Source organism: Aulonocara stuartgranti (assembly GCF_965226115.1).
Source record: "Aulonocara stuartgranti genome assembly, chromosome: 4".
Taxonomy (NCBI): Eukaryota; Metazoa; Chordata; class Actinopteri; order Cichliformes; family Cichlidae; genus Aulonocara; species Aulonocara stuartgranti.
In genome coordinates this window covers 31,486,866-31,506,461 of record NC_138942.1, presented here as the reverse complement: position 1 = coordinate 31,506,461, position 19,596 = coordinate 31,486,866, and the positions used below count along the sequence as shown (strand labels likewise).

The 19,596-nt window shown below is 39.0% G+C and overlaps 1 protein-coding gene across 2 annotated transcripts; it reads right to left on the bottom strand.

Annotated features, from left to right (window-relative positions):
- Positions 1-99: 99 nt before the first annotated feature.
- Positions 100-17,767, bottom strand: cln3 (CLN3 lysosomal/endosomal transmembrane protein, battenin). Of its 2 annotated transcripts, none has more exons than XM_082531957.1 (15): positions 17,494-17,767; positions 17,371-17,407; positions 15,841-15,937; positions 15,178-15,261; positions 13,264-13,343; positions 12,483-12,568; positions 11,733-11,805; positions 10,153-10,296; positions 7,770-7,909; positions 4,209-4,264; positions 4,066-4,134; positions 3,885-3,940; positions 3,696-3,789; positions 2,810-2,950; positions 100-2,528 (listed from the first exon to the last, which is right to left on the bottom strand). In XM_082531957.1, the coding sequence occupies exons 1-15, from the start codon at positions 17,546-17,548 to the stop codon at positions 2,412-2,414; spliced, it is 1,329 nt and encodes a 442-aa protein (XP_082388083.1). In that variant the 5' UTR covers positions 17,549-17,767; the 3' UTR covers positions 100-2,411. The 2 variants fall into 2 exon arrangements, with proteins under 2 accessions (XP_082388083.1, XP_082388084.1); XM_082531958.1 differs by having other exon boundaries at positions 4,209-4,261.
- Positions 17,768-19,596: the final 1,829 nt, after the last annotated feature.

Genomic DNA, 19,596 nt, shown 5'->3' with positions numbered 1-19,596 from the left:
TAAATATTAGGTTAATAAATGGTTCACGAAACACCCCAGTTAAAGACCAACCTATGTTATCTTACATCACTATAAGTAATAAAGCACAACACATTCCAGTTTATGACACATACACTTTATATCAAAGAAAAAAATCGGTACAATTAGAAATGTCACGGCTCTCTGCGCAAGAAAGGACAACCACATGTTTGTAGCTAACTGGCAAGCTAACAAAGTCAAAGTGAACCTCATCTCTGATTTCCTGTAAAATTTGATTTGAAGCAAGCAGAAGATTAAAAAACAATATTATGTTGTAACAAGGTTCTTCCAGTTAAGCATTAGCATTAGCTTTATGTGGTCATTAGAATGTCAGTAGGACCGTTGGTCTGCGTTTGAGTGTTCAGGAGAAAACAGGACACATGAATCAAGTATTTAAGGACATAAACTGCATTCCAAGAAAAGAAAACAAATTCAACAGCCCACAATGTTACAAAAAAATAACAAAAGTGCTTCCAAGAATTTTAGTAAAATACATGTCAGCATGACGGCATGAGCAACCTCTATTTTCTTTATTTTACAACAAAAATATTAAAATCAACTTTGTTTCACATCTCAGCCATTCCCAGGTGTTCTGTGCTCCACCTGCAGTGACTAACTGTGCCACAGTTTAACAAGCAGTCTTTCATTAGAATCAGACAAGCCACAGCTAAGCAAAATGATGTCAAGTTGCACACGATAAACATCACAAAAACAAATCTGTGTGTGACATTGTTTTTGTACAAATCTGAAACAAGTGGCATTTTAAAGCTCCGAATGATCTCCTGGTATTAAAAACTATAATAGAAGGCATTTTTGCTCGCTTTGTTACATACACTCACATTTTTGCTCGCTTTGTTACATACACTCACATTTTTGCTCGCTTTGTTACATACACTCATCATGGACATGAATGTCATGGTAATTTTGGACTTTAATCATTTCTTTGAATTGTTTTCTTCCCAGAGAGGAATGATTTTATAGCATCTGCAAAAACAAAAGACTTTGAAAATGAGAATTGGATGCACATGGTTGAAGTTAATTTGGAAAAATTTCCACCTCAATCAGGGATGATTCTGACGTTATATTTGACCATTATTCTTCTCTTGGTTTCCTGGTACCAACCTGGATTTTAAGCATAGTCCACAATCTTTCAGTAAGATTGAAGTCACCTATAGTCATGTCAAAAAAATAATGAAAATCCCAAATTTCAGATTCATTTCTACGATGAGTGTTTGCAAACGTTTGACTACAACTGAAATACGAAAGTAATCTCTGCTATTTATTAACATGAATTAAACTCTTAACTATAGAACTACTTATTATAGAAGGCACTTAGTGAGAGCCGTCAGGCTTCAGCATTATATTTACTCACAGTTTCTTCAAATAATAATAATAATGTATACTTTATTGATCACCGTGGGAAAATTCCTCTCATTTAACCCATTCACTCAGTGAAGCAGTGGGCAGCCACCAATCTAGTGCCCAGGGAGCAGTACCTTGCTCAGGGTAGCTGTTCAGTAGATTCAAACCCCCAACCTTCCGATCATGGGGCAACCACTCTACCTACTGAGCTTTATTTGCCCCCTGAAAGCAATAGTTTTATAATTTCACCTCCCAAAAATTTAATTGCAGCATTCAATGACTGAGCTCTCTGACTTTTAAAATAGTTTGAAAATAGTAATGGCACATCCTAGCTGAGTAGTCATTCATAGAACTGTTTCTGAACCCAGAGTTCAGTTTGAGGAGTTAATGTTAAAATGAAGGTCAGTAAAATAACAGTTTAGATTTTAAGGTAAATCTTAGCGTTGAAGGTTGGTGTGGAGGGATTTCCTACACGATACTAGCTGCCTGGTCACAGCTCAGAGATACTTTATACCTAAAGAGGACTCTTTAGTTACCACAATTAAAACACAGTAAACTTACTGAAATGACATCTCCTCTTCTGTGACTTTAAAATGTATTGCATTTATATTTTTTTTATTCATTATGTCAAATTGAAATATATCCCGATCTTGTTTCACATTGAAAGCTTTTGTTCTGTGAACCACTGGAAGGTTTTTCATGAAGGAAAACCACAAAGAAACTGGTCATCAAAACAAGACAATATTTTGATCTGTGTTTCAGGTTTACCTTCTGTGATCGTAGGTAGGATGTTATTGATATTATTTGATCTCTGGCTGAAGGTAAAAAACACTTTTGTGGACTCTGGACTTTCTATATAGTTCACTTGCTGTTATCTATAAATATGCAGCAAGTACAGGATGTGGAGTCAAAGACTTTATATTGACATTTTTATGTAATGTCTGCTTTTTGTCTCTAACCCAGTTCGGATTTAAAAATCGAACGCACCCACGTTTTGCTTACTCATCGTGCTGGTCAGTGTGTGGGCTTGGTTATAATGAACAGAAGTAAGTGTGGACAGGAAGAGATATGAGTCCAGCCACAGTTATGCCCAGGCTGTCTCCAATGCTGGCAGCAGCCATGGAGAACTCCCTGTGTCTGTCTTCAGTCTGTAGGAGAAAAGAGAAGACACTCTGAGGTAGATGCATGCTTACTGTGGAGTAAAAACAGCTCAACAGTGCACAGCTGCTTCTGTACTGATCTCCTAAAATAATCATTGTGACATTTGCAGAGTGTGTATGTATCCGTGAATGGATAAAAAATAAAATGCAGCTTTGCACAGAGGTCGAAGAACAGAAAATATATAATTATCCAGATTCCTAAAGTCAGAACTGTCTAGAATACTCCAGAGTCTAAACTATATGAATGGTTCTCTGAAGCTGTCCTTTACCTCCTTGCTGATGAAGTGGAAGGTGTTGACATATGCTGCTCCACCCAGCAGACCCTCATAGAGGATAAAAGCGAACACCAACCAAACAGTGGGCAGGAACAGGTAACGTACAGCAAACAGAAGAAACACAGCGTTCAGCGTCTGTGGAGAGGAGAGAGAAGCAGCTCTGAGAAACACAGCAGTGTCTGTAAAGTATACATTCACACACATTTAACAACCCCATATGCATGTACTATAGTTATCTGCATCACAAAGCAACACAAATTATTCAGTCACCTGAAAACAAACCATAAACTATGCAATGTATGATGGAAAATAATCATTTATTCAGCTCTCCTATTATTTCAGCCTGAGTGTCACTTTGTCCTAAACAGTTGTTGAGACACTCTGCAAAGCCACACCTCTCCTGGCTTCTTTCTTTTTCTACAGTCAGATTTTCTCCAAATTTCTTGCCTTAGAGGTGCAGGCTTCTCTCTTATACAACATCATCAGCACTTTCTCTGTTTCACCTGGAAATTTACACAGGGTCACTGTGTAAATAGTATGAACGTTTCCTTGTAAATATTACTAGATGAGGATCATTGTGTGGTCGTAATTTTTTGAGGACAGCTGCTGCGCCGTTTTGTTATTGGCTGCTCCTAACACTTCTATGCACTAATGCAGCTTCACCTACTGCCTAATGGACCAATTATGGATTTGTGCACAACATTTTATATGCACTACGTACACACAAGCAGCAAAAAATACTGATGTTCAAATCTATTGTTTGTAATGAGTAGCCAGTCAGAATAAAGTTGCAGGTTAAGCTCCTCTACCAAAAAAAGGGAGCCTAGCTTAACCCAGACATCCTTCTGGTGCTGATTTGTATTTTATTCTCATTTCTCACCTGCAGAACACTGAGAATCCACACTTTCCTGATCTTCACACAGTGCAGAGAGGATCGAGAGAGCAGTACACCAAGCTGGTACAGAGTCTGATACCTGAGGATGCAAACAAGAGACAAGTAAAGCTGCACACCCCAAACAATCTGCACGAAGTCATTCATACTGAATATTCTCTGTAATGGATCACTGACCAGCGATACTGAGCTGCATGGGTCAGGAAAATATTGTGGAAGAACAGGAGTTCCATCTTACAGAGAGGGAAAAAATATTCCTGGTTCAATATTCTCACAACATCACACAAAATCAGAGCCAAGTTTCACTAACAGCATGCAGTGAGCTGAGTGTGCTGCTAGAGGGCATCAGAGGACTCACCAAACCCTGGTTGATGAAATACTCGGTTAAGTAGACCACTCCCAGTGGAAGCACAAACCTCCACAAGCCCTGCTCACAGAAATCAAGTTCAGTAACAGTTTGGCTGAACAGTTTCAGATCAAACAAGTAAACGGTGTACTTACTCTGATAACAAACAGTCTCTCTCTGAAACTGAGAGGCCCAGTGGGTTGGTCCTCTGCTACATTCAAGAGGAAGAGAACATTATTTCCCAATAAGCAGCAGAACTTTAAAACGACAATTCATTCACATAAACTGTGAAGTTCCACAGCAGGAGATGAAGTCAGCAGCCTCATGTTCTCTGTCTTTGTTAAGTGTTAACAAACAGTTTGCAAAAAGAAAGCTGTGATAACGTGGTCAGAAATTACAAATCATTGAAACATTTCATTTCTGGGTACTAAATGATACGTATACACATAGCAGCCTCTCACTGAGGCCACTGTAAGGTAACATATACAAACTGTTGAGCAGCAATAGGAAGCAACTGCCAATACACTGAGTATCAGTATCAGTCACATGAGTAAGAACAGAGAGGAACATGTGATCCGTTTAGCTTAGCACGCAAATTTGTGTTCCAAAGGGTGGTCAGAAACTGAGACAGCTACTGCAGAGCCTGTGAGCGCTCGTATTTTACTCCGGCTACAATTTGGCCTTCTGGCACAGACGTACCGGAGCATTCAGGCCCTCACTGCCAGACCGCGAAAGTTTCTTCCCCCAAACGTCAGACTACTGACCACTCAGTGACTGGACTGACACACACACTTATCTGCACAATCTCATATACACAAACATGCACAACCAACTGTCATTGATGCACATTTCTGTTGCACTGTTGTGTCTGTATCGTTCTGTTCTGTCTGGTGCTGCAATGTTTTTTGCAGTTTTTGCACACTTGCACTGTATGTATGTATGTTGAAGCACCTTGAGGTGACTTTTGTTGTGATTATATAAAGCGCCAAATCAATTCAATTCAAATAAATAAAATTGAATTGAATTAAAATATGTAGTCCTGTGTTGATTGTCTTTTATATGTCATGTCATATATGTCATTGACCATGATACTGGAGGGACGCTGTCTCGCTTCACTGTGTACTATAGCACTGAACATGGTTGAAATAACAATAAAGCCATTTGACTTGACCTCAGGTTTTCCTGTAACCATTTCAAATTAAAAGCACTTTGGTGCTTCACTGGATAGAAACACTTAATTTCTTAACTGGGCTCTTATTCTGAAATATTATGAAAACAAACGTTTTTTATTTACTTGTTAAGAACCACCATACAGTAAGTGAGGAAGAGAGGAACATGCATAGTTTAAATGGAGGCAGTGAGAGTCAGGATGAAGCTGTGCACAGACGACTTTCTGCAAGTGAAACTAATGTTTGATGCCACTGCAGATGTGTCATTTGATATATGCAAAAACTCAGGTAACCTGCATGCACATGTGCGCTACACCTCTGCCAATGCAGTCACACTGTGGCTGTATCCCAATTCAGGGTCTGCAGCCTTAAAGGCCGCTTTTAAGGCCGATTACGTCACAGTGACGCGACGAAGGCTGTACCAATTCAAAGGCTGCTCGGTTTTAAAGCCTTTACTTTAAAATATACGCCGTTCAATAGCTGACCTTAATCCTACAGAGAATGTGATGATTTTATGGATATTTAACCTCCTAAGACCCGAACTTTTCCATGACATGCATTTTTAATTTCTCTTTGATATTTGGGCGTATTGAGGCCCGATGAATGAAAAACAAAGAATTACCAGATTTTTTTTTTATCTTATTTTTGTTTTTAAGAAAAATAAGAGCTACATATGAGGATATTTGTTTAAAATTTTGATAGAACAGTAGCAGGATAATGTCCTCGTAAGTGGATATCAGGCCCTTGTAGAGCAAAATTTAGTATTTTGGTCTAAATAACCCAAAATGTGATGTCCACATATGTGGACGCCAGGTCCTAGGAGGTTAAAGTAAACACTGAGACAAATTGAGTAATACCAACATATTAAAACAACAATATTTGTCTCTTATATATAACACAGTTATATATACAGTGTCAAAGAAACCTGTCTTTGAGTGAAGATTTAAGGTGACAGCAAATACAAATAAATGCAGCTTGAATCTTTACTGAAGCTCAGTATTTGAAACAGAATTCTTTCACTGCTTTAATAACTAATAATGATTGAAATAATGACTTTAATATTGTCCATATTATATTTACATTACCAAAGTAAGATGACTTTAGTCTCATGAACAACATTAGCTAATTGTTATTTACGAGCTAATCTTAAAATGACTGTTCAGTACAGAAGTGAAGCCCAATAATCATGATTTCACAGTCCTGTGGTCTCAGCCTCAGATACTCATCAAATCAAAGCTCATGTACAAACAAACAAACAAACAAACAAACAAACAAACAAACAAACAAACAAACAAACAAACAAAAGATTTTCTCCTTCATTTCTGTCAAATAATGCTGTATGAAACGTTTCCAGCTGTTAGTGTCATGGTTGCTAGGCAACCTGGGCAGTGCCACGGAGACTAGACCGTCCCATTTCACAAGCCTCGCACTTCCGGCCTTAGTCTTCCTTGAGTACGCGGCCCTTGTGGACCGTTAAGGCTGCAGACCCTGAATTGGGATACAGCCTTTGTGTAGGTCAAATGCTGATTGGTTAAAAAGGAAACAGCATGTTCACCTTGAAGACAGAGGCATTAAGAAAAATCAAAGACCAAAAAGTACACGAGAAAAACATGAACAATACTGCAGCAGACAGTTTTGAGGAAGTTTCACTTCCCCACTTCACCAGAGTCTCTTATGACTCTTCTGTGAAACAGAGGCTGAGCTAAAGAACCAACTGAAGGCCAAACATAATCCACCGTAGCCCACATTATTGGCTCTTTCGAGACACTTCACTTAGTGACAATAGGCAGCCACAACACATACCTGCCAAACTCATAGCTCCTATGGACTACCAGCACACATTCAAAAAAGGAAGAGAACTTTTAAGAAGTCTGTTGTTTATACTTTAAACAATAAAAATATAAAATTAGCCCCGTTTTGCAATTTTAAAATTTGGGCTATAAACCTGCTGACTGACAGATTAATAACATTACTTCTACCTTCTTAGCTGAGGTAAATATAAACTACTGTTGTGCTTTAAATACCTTTTCACTGTTTTCCATCTGAGCGACTCACATCTTCCCCTAAGTCATGACCTCCTTTTATCAATTTCAATAAAGATGTAGAATAGTGCGTTTCCTCTCACCATGTCAAACAGAAACTGACACGTGTTGATGACCATCTGATTAGATAACAGCAAAGCAACGCTCTGGGATCTTTCAGGCGTGTCTATTGGGCAACAGTGTAAAGTCATCATTGTAAGAAAACGTGAGTGTCTGTGGACAAACTTCAAATGTAAATGATTTTATATCTTCATCATATTTGTTGCATCTGCCTTTTTGTGCAAATTATTGCTTAAAATGTTAAAATTCATGTATTCTTACGGAAAAACAAAACTGGTGTCATGGAGGACTCAAACACTTACAGGAACTCATGTGTTCGTGTTCAGTTAGTAGATATATCAAACAATGAAACAGAGTTTGTCTTTACAGGATTTGGTTGCTGAACTTTATTTAAATTTCAGTTTATTGCTGATTTCATGCTACACCCTTCTAATGTGACATTTACCTGTGGTGGAGCTCTCGGGCTCCTCCTCGTCTGAACTGTCCAGAAGTTGCTGTCTGTCCTCAGAGACCAAAGCTGCATACTCAGTGTCCTTGGTCCTCCACTGAGGTAATGAAGGTGGACAAACCAGCAGGAGGAAATAGCTGGTAAAATTGTTGGGATGAAGAAGACGACAAATCATTTTGTAAGTTTCAGCTTCATTTATACGCAGTTTACAGGGAAAAAGTCTCAACAGGAAATACAAACTACATCCTGTCAATGTCTCATTTGACTGAAGTGAACTGGAGTCAACTGAACTCAATTAAAGTGACTATTTGGCCACCACTTCACCTCCACAGATGAAAGCATTGGGCTACCTACACCTTAGACCTACAGAAGCTTAATTCAAAATTGGACCCTTGTTAAGTCTCTGTTACGACCCAGCTCAAAAGCCGCAACATAAAAAAGGAGATGAATACCAGATTGTGGGTGAGAAGAGGTTTTAATCCTAAAATGCATAGCAGGTCGGCTAAAATGGCTGGCTAAAAAGCCTGCCTCAGATATGCCTTTATCAGCACCTGACTAGGTGAACACACTGAGGAGATTAGGGGCTGCAGAGGGACATAACACCTCCTCCCTCAAAAGGGTTCCTCTAGGACCCCTACATTTATTAAAAGCCCCCCTGAAGCCTTCAGGTCCTTGAACCACAAACCTGAAATAAAAGTAAAAGCTAACAGAAGCACAGTGTTCACATTATAGTAGGCATCTTTAAGCATGGATGCCCCTGCATGAGGATTTGAAGTTGCCACACTGAACACACAGGAAGTAACATGTGACCAACACAAAGGAGCACGACAGTCACAAACTCAAAATGATTACTTGACCTGCTACAACACAAAACCAAAAGTAGCAACAAATACCCACAATCAAGTGATCTGTTGTTTCCACCACACAAATGGTCACATTCAAATGGCCTTATACCAAAAGTTACTTTAACCCTTTAAGACCTACCATAGAACCAAGTCCGCCAGAGCTTATATTATATTTTTACATGCTGTGGAGCCATTTTTGGGAGCATTTCAAGTTGCTATACATCAATACAACCATTATAGCCCAGATTTTAATAATATGTATTCATTAAGTGCATAGTAATTACATAAATTGCAAAAAAGTGCAATAAACTACAAAAAAATTGAAAATCGTTTTTGCTTTTTTAACATATATTTGTAGTTAGAGAAATTTAAGAGGCTTATCCCTCAAAACTGTAAATACAAAAAAGTTGCACAAAATAGTTTCCTACCACAGGAAATTTATTTTGAGTATCTTCATAGTTTTATTTTTGAAATACACCAATTTTTATATACTGCAGGAAAAACGAAAATAAATATTATACTGCAAATTTGCAAAAAAGCAGCATATGCATCAAAATAAACTATTTCCAGCAGTGCAATATGAGTCCTCAGCATCCCAGAAACGACACAGAAAGTCATAAAGTCAAAGATAACTTTTAAAAAGACCAGTATATGCCCTGAGGCCCTGATGGTAAAAAAAGACTACATTTCCGTGAAAATGAAGTCACTTCCGGTTTCGGGCCGGTAATGGCGGAAATGCAAAAGTTCGCGCTGACGTCTATTCCAACTAGGAAGTGTTACGAACAGCTGATCGGATCGGCAAAGCGTGTTTCTGGAATATCATGTTTTTGTTCCTGCAAGCGCTTTTTATGCAGTTTTTGCAAAGCTTTATGTGGAAGGAAACCGTGACCTAGGACAATCTGATGGCATAAGATGTAAGTACAACTCCTCCGATTTCATATGCAAAAAAAAAATTTGCGCTAGCTTACGTGGTTGCAGAGCTACTGGGATTTAAAAATAGTTACGCAAAACAGAGCGTGTCCGCTCCGATCGGCTCTAAAGGGTTAATCCACAAGGTTCAGTAAAGAAAGCATACTAGTGACCAACCACAAAATGGAGAGCTATGGCCACACAATGATCACATCAAGGATGGCTCAGCACCCCTCAGTGTTATTGCCATCACCTGGCCAACAACACTCACAAGTGATCCAGTAGCCATATTTCCCACAGCACTAAAGGTCACAGCACAAAACACTCACCTCGTGAGGATGTCATTAGCATCCATCACCACTGACATATTAGATGCACACACGGTGTACATGCTATGACAACTTAAAAACAGCCTACCTGCCTAAGCCACAAGACCATAGTTAAAGAATGTCTTAATCCCCTGCCAAGTTTGGTGCCACTGATTCACTTTAAGCAACTCCCATCCAAAAATGCTAAAAACAAAATAAGATAATATGTCCACAAATAACAAAGCACAAACTAACTATCTGAGTGAGCGATGAGTCACAACACAAAAATACAGAGAATCCTTGTCCCTGCACACTTACCTTACCACCATAGTGAATGGGACGACCAGCATGATAAGCAGTGTAACCCGTGGTGAAAGGCCAGCTTGGATGAGGACTGAGTAAAGGAGGGCTCCAATAAGACCAGCAGCACCAGTGCCTGAGCCCCAGCCTTCCAGTACACTCCTGGAGCAGACAGAAAACCACCGTTAATGTTCCAGAGTAAAAATAAAAACACGGTTGGAAGACCATTCACAGCTTCTTAAACTCATTTCTGACCGGGACTTTATCTGCTGTGAGTCTAAGCTGTAAGCAGGATTACTGTTAGAAGGAAACTTGGAGTTACTGTGAAAAAGCTCTGTCATCGTGGAAACTGACATTTAAAGTCAAGCACCCAAACTACGTAACTCAGTGGAAAATGTCTGATATCAAGAATATCAGATTGATAACTCCTTCATAACTTTTCTTTTTGCAAACCTGTAGCAGTCCATCTGTTCTCTGCTAGGCATCAGCACAGCTGGTCACTGATGCCAGCTGATTTATGCTGCTGATGTCTTTTGAAGAAGGAATTATCTTACAGAGGCAATCAGTGGGCCCCAGGGCAGCTGTGGCTACAATGCAGCTTGCCATCACCAGTGTGTGAATGTGTGTGTGAATGGGCAGATGACTGAATGTAGTGTGAAGCGCTTTGGGGTCCATCAGGACTAAGTAAAGCGCTACGCAAATACAGGCCATTTACCATTTTTACCAAGATCATATAACTCTGTGGTGCAGACTGTCCAAGAAGTCTGGGAATTCTGGTGGTGTTTTTTATTAGTGTGTAACTTATTAATGAGCAGGTGTGTCTGTGTGCACAGCTCATGGAGACAGCACTCCAACCTCTGCTTGAGTCTGGCTCCATAAAACACTATGACGCTCCAGAAACAAATGGGTGGCATCAGGGAGAAAATGATGAATGGAAATTTGTGTAAAATGTATGAAAAATAAACTCACTTTGCTTTTCTTGTTATCATCTGTATTTTATTTCAGTTTTTAGTTAGAACTGTCAACAATCCCAACCCCTCTAAACTTTTGTTTTTATAAAACAACCAAAGCTCCTTACTCTCAACTTACATTTAAACTACTGTAAAATTACTTTCTGCAAACCTCCATTAATACTGCACACTTGGTATTGTTCATTTAATTCTGACACATAGAATTAGTTTTGTTTTGTTTGTTTTTTTCAATTTTTCTTTTTCCATAGCAGTTAATTCACTTGGACTTTGTTATATCAACTTAATGAATTATTATTTTATTTATAATTTTTTATCTTTTCACAATTTTTACTAAGCAAGTGTAACAAAAAGTAATTTCCATTGAATGATTCTGGTTTCAAGCTATTCTTACTTCAGTCCTGGCAGAAACGGGATTCCACATAGCAAATAAAATACAAATAAAATTTTGTCTTTATGCAGGAATTCAAAGAATTCGACTGTGTAAACTCTGCCTTGTTCACAAACTTTACCCTACACTTTGGGCATCAACCCAAGTTCTGTCATCTGGACAAGCTCTGTTTGAATCTTTAATAAGAGAGCAGCAACTGAATTCAAAATTGGCAAAAAGAATGAGTGAAGAGTGTTTACCTGCTGAAATATACTGTTAGAGAGAGGAAGGACAACTCTCCCAGTCCTGAGCTGATACTGGCAAAGATCACTCCTGCAAACACAGCCACAGAGAATGTGATCAGAGAGAGCAAAGAGGAAGAATTTATTCTTTTGTTTGAAGAACAAACTTCAATAAAAAGAGCTCATTTACAGGACCTTTGTGGGCAGTCACAATGGTTGCATTTTAGTTACTGGTGAACTGAATCGAATTTAGTTGCTCTTTACTGACTTATTTTATTCACATAGAGGTCTGCTTGATTCTAACAGTAATGTCTGAAATAGTGCTGTCTATTAAAAAAAAGAAACAATTTCCATCCACTGCTAATGGTATTTTGCTGCACAAGCCCTTTAGAGCCTATCAGGACATTTCTAGCAAGCAGGGGCCATCTTTGCATCTGGTATCCAGTTCTACCAGTAGATCTGTGGTGCCAGTATCACTACTGCTTTCAAGGTGGCAGCATTTAGTTTGGGGCTGGTACGTTTGGTGTCTGGAGGAGTGTATTTGATAGAAGCGTGAACTGGTACGATAAATGATTATTTATAGCAGCAGTAAAGCTCTATCAAGCTTCTGTGGAACAACCACAGATGCTCACAGTAGATAAGAAGAAATTAAACCGAAGAAAATAACTCAAAGTTTTATCTAATCCACCTTCTAAAAGCTCATCAGAGCCATATCAGACACCCTTAATGATAAAAGATCTGATCTGAATTATTAACAGGTTGCTTTACCGAGAATACTCATCCACACAGCTGAGGAGAAGGACACCAGGAGGAAACTCGTTGCTGCCATGATGGCACAGAACAACACTCGAATGCTGGGATAAAAGAACAGGAATTAACCAGGAAAGCTGGAAAGCACCATGACAGCGATGTTTTTATGCAGACAGCAAGAAGAACTCAGTCTGTTAACAACTGACTTCCTGACTATATCACACACAAAACATATAAAGTCCAATTTTTCTTTTCTTTTTCAGCTCTGATTAGTCAGCCGGGGCCACTGAAACCAGGCACAGCCATTAACCAAGTAGGTTTGTTTATTGCTCCAATTTCATATGTTTGGTCACTGCTAAGCTCTCATTCATAAATTTAACATCTTATATACATGAAAACATTAAAGCCAGACGAAAACAAATGGAGATCATTATTGCCAAAAGACATCACAGCAGCTTAGCAGCAGTACAAAAAGAGCGCCAAAGGTGGGATTGAGTGGAAATAATATGCAAATAAAACAAAGTTCTTGTTGTTTTCTTCTTCTTTCTCTTTTTTTAAACCAAACTCAAACCTCATGTTGCCAGTGGGGCTAAAATCCTGACACCTGATACAAGCACACTACTGTAAAACAGGAAGGACGTCACAGTTTTTGTCATTTGCAAGTTTGTCAAAGAAACAACTATTTGTTTATTATCAGTGCAGTGAAATCAGATCGTACCAATAATGTGAGTGATGATTGTTAGTTACTGTAAAAACACAGCAAGTGGAAACAAAGAACAGCAATCAAAGTAATAATTACCCATAAGGCATTTTGTGGATCACAAAGGGAGCGAACAGTTTGATGAAGAGTGTTGGTAGGATGTCAGCTAACAGCACAGCCTGCCAAGAAAAATGTAACAACTGAACGTCTGTGGACACAAATGATACAGCTTGTAGTTTCTGCCACACCATCCATCCTTATGCCCTCCTTCACTACCATCCATCAATCTCCTCTGAGGTCTTCCTCTTGTCCTCCTGCCTGGCTGCTCCATATCTAACATCTTTTGTCCTGCATTTTCAGTTTCTGTCCTCTGTACACGTTCAAACGCTCTGATATACTAATTTCTAATCATGCCCATCCTGGTCACTCCTAATGAAAAGCTTCAGCTCTACCTTTTGCCAGTGCCCACTGTTATCACACCATACATCATCACAGCTTTTACTACATTCCTAATTCCTCCTCTAATTCTTCTGTCACAAACCACCCTTTACAATCGTCTCCACTCCTCTCTGTTGTGCACTGCACATTACTTTGGATGACTGATTACAGGTATTTAAACTTATCTACCTTCTCCATTTCTACTGCTTGCATGTTCACCTTCTCTCTCTCTCTGACTGATGTTCAGTCCTCATCTCTCCCACGCTTACCTCCACCTGTCCACACTCTGTTCCACCTGCTCTCACTACATATCATAACGTCATCTGCAAACATCATCGTCCACAGAGACTCCTGCATGAACATCACAATCACAATCAAAAGGGGCTCACAGTAAAGAGTGCGGATGCCACCCCCAGCTTAAACCCATCCGTCACTCCTACCACACACCTCACCACTGCTGCCTCATACATCTGTCAATAGTTTTAATGAAGCTGGGAAACAACCAGAAATAAAACTCAGCTTTTATTTTTGGGTGTTAGGAGAAAACTCTGTAAAAAACCCAGGAGAAATAAAGACACAATGAGACAAAGTTACTTTCTTTGCTAAACATGTACACGGGTGAGCTGCTGAGAACAACTCACACCATGCACAGTGGCTTGGCATTTTTTATAGGCACAGAGCACAGAGACAGTGAGAACAGGATAAGAAAATAATAAACAGATAAAATAAACAACTCCATATGTGGTACTAGTCTCGTCAGCAGAGAGCTGGGAGAGAGCTGTGAGAGATAAAACAATCTAAAACAATATGTCCCAAAACAATATGTCTTTGCTGGGAAAGTCTAAAAGGATAATTCTAAACTAATCTAACCATAGACAAAGGGCATCTTTGTACATTTAAAAGAAGGTAAAGAAACATAGAATCATTTTTCCTGTAACATTGGGTTTTGTGGATTAAACTGAGAACACATGTTAGGCCTTTTTCTTTTCCACACTTTCAAATGTACCAACAAACAGAACGCATTATTTATGTGGAGCGTGCTACTACAGTGATGGTGTTTGGCTGGTCCACCATAATGTAATGGCCATGACAACTAAATTATATAATACATAAATGTATGTGCTCAGTAATGTCTCTATAATGATAATAACATTTTATGAGTTTTTCATAACCTCCAGGAACCTGAAATATTTATGATCTGCTAAATACTGTTGACTACAAACATGAACATGTTTCCTAACTTACTAAGATACAATCTACAGTATATCTGTTATTATACCAGATATTGGACTGTATTTATTGATTGAATATACTTCTGTTAATATGTACACATTAGCCTTATTAGTGTAGGAAGCTTTCCTGCTGTTATCCTTCTTTGGTTAAGTGTTATACTAGTTTCAGTACCTCATCAATCATGTGACGTTTGTCTTTTTTAAAATAAACATTTAAAAGGAAGTCACCGCTTCTAAACGAGAGCACAAACTGTGAACCAGTCAAAAGTTTATAACATTTGTCTCGACACTAAACACCCAGAACAAACGTTTTACTGCATCAGTGCAGTGAACCTTTATTTACCGCAGTAGAGACAGGGTTGCAGTCATAGATGCTACTGTTGCTACTGTTCCCAACTTGGAAGTCCACGTGCAGTGAGGCTGAAGTCTGGGAAACAATAATAGAAATATACAGCTGAGAAGTTCACTTAACCCTAAACATAGAACGACTTTGAAACGTGACCACTGCCAAACTACACTGCTCAAAAAATAAAGGGAACACTTGAGTCACACATCAGATCTCAATGAATGAGATTTTTAACTTGAGAATCTGAACTGGTAAAGTACATCATGCAGTTTATTGTGGAAAAATAAGATGTAATGATGGAAATGGAATCAGAGGAAACTAAAGACATCCTCTGCCTGGAACATGATGAGTATATGAGCTCTGGCAGCGCTCCTCATCACATGACCGTCCTGCTGCAGGGTTAGAGCTGTGCACTCTGAATAGACTGCAGGTACCTTCTCTTACTATGAGCAGTGACATAGAAATAGTTGTTGTTACTCCTCCAGTGCACCTTATGCATCTTTCATTTGCACCTAAGCAGGTGAAATGCATTCACAACAGTTTCTGTTTCCTGATTGGACAGATCAACATCTCTGAAGACTTTGTGCCAGAATCCAGTGATCAAGTATTCCTTTCATTTATTTGAGCAGTGCATATTTAAATACACATTTGTTCTCTTACAGACGCCGTTTCATTTCGTGACTCTTGTTTCTCGAGAATGTCATGTGCGGCGCTCAGCATCACCACGTAAGCAAAGTTGTTGCACAAACCGAGGAGCCTGTATAGATGTGGAAAGATAAAAACGAGATACGGAGATGCATCAAAAAATAACAACTTAATCAGCGGCTGCAAAATTTCTCTCAACATAAAACCCCCCAAAATATCGTGCACTCAGTACCGTGCACTTTCAAAACTTTTGCATTAGCAAGCATTTATCAGCTACTCATAGTTTAGTTTTTTGAATTCATTTAAGGATACATTTTTTAAAATAATATTAAAACTTTTTCAACAAAGACCTTTTCACAGTCTTTGTGCTTTTCATGTCGTTAACCTTTGTTCTTTCAAGCTTCTTCAAAGTCTTCCTTTTCCAACCTGCCTTCCACCTTTTTCCTGTCCATCCTTCCAGTTTGCTTCCTCATTATTTTCTAGCTTTCATCTTCTTATAGCTTTGTGTATTTTTCCCTCCCTCCTTTGTTAATTGCTTGTTTTCCAGTAGCAGCTAAAGTGCCTTTTCATTTCACTACCTGCTATGCCACCTTGGGCTTTCCATCTGTGCTTCAGTTTACTTACTAATGTGAATTATCAGTGTGACAGAATTCAATGACAACTTTTCTTTTGTGACTTATTTGTGGCTTTTTGTTTTTACTACAAGGTGATGGTTGAATGGCAATAACGTAAAGAGACAGACCGTGGGAGAGACATGCAGCAAATGCAAAACACAACGGAACTCAGGTCTCTGCAATGAGTACGAAGCGGAGCACGAGTACTCGGTCCCTGGCCTTTCCTCTGCCTTTCTGTCTCCATTTTCCCTTTGCTCCCTTTCTGTCGTACATGCTTGAGACCTTTATTTATATCTGCGTTGCTCTCGTGAACCTTGAGCCGTGAGTAGGTGAGTAAGAGACGTGACATATGACACTGTGCTTCAGATACAGTGATAGATCTGAAGCAAAGACTCGAATGTACAAGAGAGGCTACTGATTATTCTCCTGCTCAGTCCTGATTATCATCTTTGCTTTCCCAGTGCCGACTCAAGTCTGTCGTTTTTCCACATAAAGACCTGACTGCACACACAGTGAATAGCCAATCTTAATGTGCCACCTTGAAGCAATTCCTGAAGTGCATGTGGTCTTAGGAAGGCTTGCTGGAGGAGCTAAATACATAAAAGGGGCGGGGCCCACAGCTGAAAAATCCGATTAATGGTGAGAGGAAGACTACAAATAAGACCTAAAAACATTTCCTCATTTCTGCGTGTGAATGAACATAGCAATGACGTGTATCTATAGGTTCTTATCACATCCCATTAAAGTTTAGGGAGAAATGAGAGATGACGAAGCTGTGGACTTCACTTTCACAGTCAGCACTTTTTATTCGCATAAGAAGTACTTACGAGCGAACAACGTCTTTTACTATAGATACGACACAACATGTATTTAGATGAAATAAGAGGGATCTTTCTTATTGGTGATCTGTTGAAAATATCGGGACACTCACCAAAATCCAATCCAGTTGCGGATTTGTACGCAACGACCTATAAATGAGAGGATAAAGCAAACGTTAGGGACTCACGGAGCAATAATGCTGATAGTTACACGAGTCCGCCGCTGACACACTCACCGGTACCGTCAAGTCGCTGAAGAGGATCTGAGTTGACACTGGCTGGCTGCTCCATGTTTACAAACCAGTCCAAGCTAAATGAAAGAGAAACTGAGTTGGTCTCGAACCGCTGAAAAGCACACAGCTCTCATTCTAACAGGCTCTGAGCTCCCACCAACACTGGCGAGAAGCTGTCACTAAGAACGCCCCGTAACTGCTTTTACGGTCCTCAGCTCAGCAACTTTCACAAACCTCACCGACGAAGAACCAGAGACGGCGCTTCAACCTAAAACCTCCCCGCGGAAACAATATCAGCTCTGAACGTTCCTGATCCGCCTGAGACATTAAGTTTGCTCAAATTCAAATAATGTCAAGAACACAGTTGGATTTTTATTATAATATGTCAAACAGATATTCGTGAGTGATGAAACGTTATTCTTATCAGCAGGTAGAAGCTGCAATCGGCTTGGGAAAAGTGATCGTTATGTTTCTCCTTTTTTTATCTGGTAAAAAAGTCTTTCCATCAAAAAATGCCTCCTTCAGAGATCGTAACAAATACAAAATCACAGTAAAGTAAACCAAAAAAAAGACTTCTAAAAAGAGGACTGACTATAATATAGGTTCAATAACACATCATAAAGATACTTGCAAAACACTTTATTTTTAGAATCAGAATACTTTATTGATCCGTGGGGGAAATTATTTTTTGTTACACTTCTCCATTATAAACAAACATTAACAAGACAGACAATACGCTAACTAAGAATAGTACCGTGTGTGTGTGTGTGTGTGTGTGTGTGTGTGTGTGTGTGTGTATATATATATATATATATATATATATATATATATATATATATACATATATATATTAGGGGTGCAACTAGGGCTGCCACGATTTGTCGACTAGTCACGATTACGTCGACTATCAAAATCGTCGACGACTGATTTAATAGTCGACGCGTCGTTTGAAGCTTTGTAGGATCACAAAAGACGCAGGAATAAGTGGCAGGATTTAAGAGTGTAATACCGGACTGAAACAGAAGATGGCAGCATTGCATGTACAAGGATGTCAGCTACCGTTAAACCCCGAAGAAGAAGAAGCAGCTGTGTCCCAGAATTCATAGCGCGGCCCAGCGCAGTTTCCAACAATGGCGGCAGCTAGTTAGTTTTAATGTTACTCTTATTATTCTTTCTGGGTCACAAAATAAACGTTTAACATATTTTCAGCCGAGAATGTAGCTGTGTAAACCTCAAATATCTGCTCAGTTTATCAGGACACCACATATTTTCAAAAGCGCTCCGACGTTTTCGGAGACATCTGTTACCCACTAGCTCGTTAGCGAGCCGGGGGCTAGGCTCACTAGCACCGTGAGAACCCCGGACTCCCCGCAAATCGTTTTCAAACCCACCGCCGTCTTTCGCTACTCAGGTTAAATATATATATGAGTCACTTAGATAACTTAAAATGTTACTGTTTGGCTTTTTTTTAGTATTTTATTTGTTCCTGAGTAAATCAGTTTGTCTGAGATTAAAGTTATAGTTTTTACACAGCTGAATAAACGTCAAGCAGACAACTGATTATCAGAAGTGTGAGATGCTCCAGAATATACTCCAGTGTCCTGTTATATTTTAGATAGCAAGGAGTTTATTAAACTTCACCGAAACAATCTGCAAATTTCATTAAACTTTAATAAACTATCATCTTTTCTTTATTTTTAGTTAGCACAGACCTTAAACACTTAAAGCTGTAAGCTAATGATACTTATATAAGAGCAGATGCTGCTGGTGCAATAAGCTGTAGTTTTACGTCCAACGGATGATGATCTGATTAGTCGACTAATCGCAAAAATAATCGGTGACTAGTCGACTATCAAAATAATCGTTTGTGGCAGCCCTAGGTGCAACGATACACAAAATTCACGGTTCGGTTCAGTTCGATACTTTGGTGTCACGGTTCGATATTTTTTCGATACAAAAAAATGTTCATGCCTTTTTAATTTGTCATTTATTAAAATTATAAATATATATTTTAACTCAAAAGTACAGTTTTTAAATTTAACCCTAACTCTTGTGCGTGTTTTTTATTTTGACAGCGAATGCGTACCTGCGGACCACTTATGTGCA

Bases quoted from the DNA above. Each gene is read 5' to 3' on its own strand.
- cln3 (XM_082531957.1), bottom strand. From the start codon at position 17,548: ATGGAGCAGCCAGCCAGTGTCAACTCAGATCCTCTTCAGCGACTTGAC. The intron at 15,262-15,840 runs GTAAGAGAACAA...ATTGTTTCCCAG, and splicing joins CACGAAATGAAACGGCGTCT to ACTTCAGCCTCACTGCACGT. The intron at 13,344-15,177 runs GTAAATAAAGGT...TTTTCTTGGCAG, and splicing joins GCAACCCTGTCTCTACTGCG to GCTGTGCTGTTAGCTGACAT.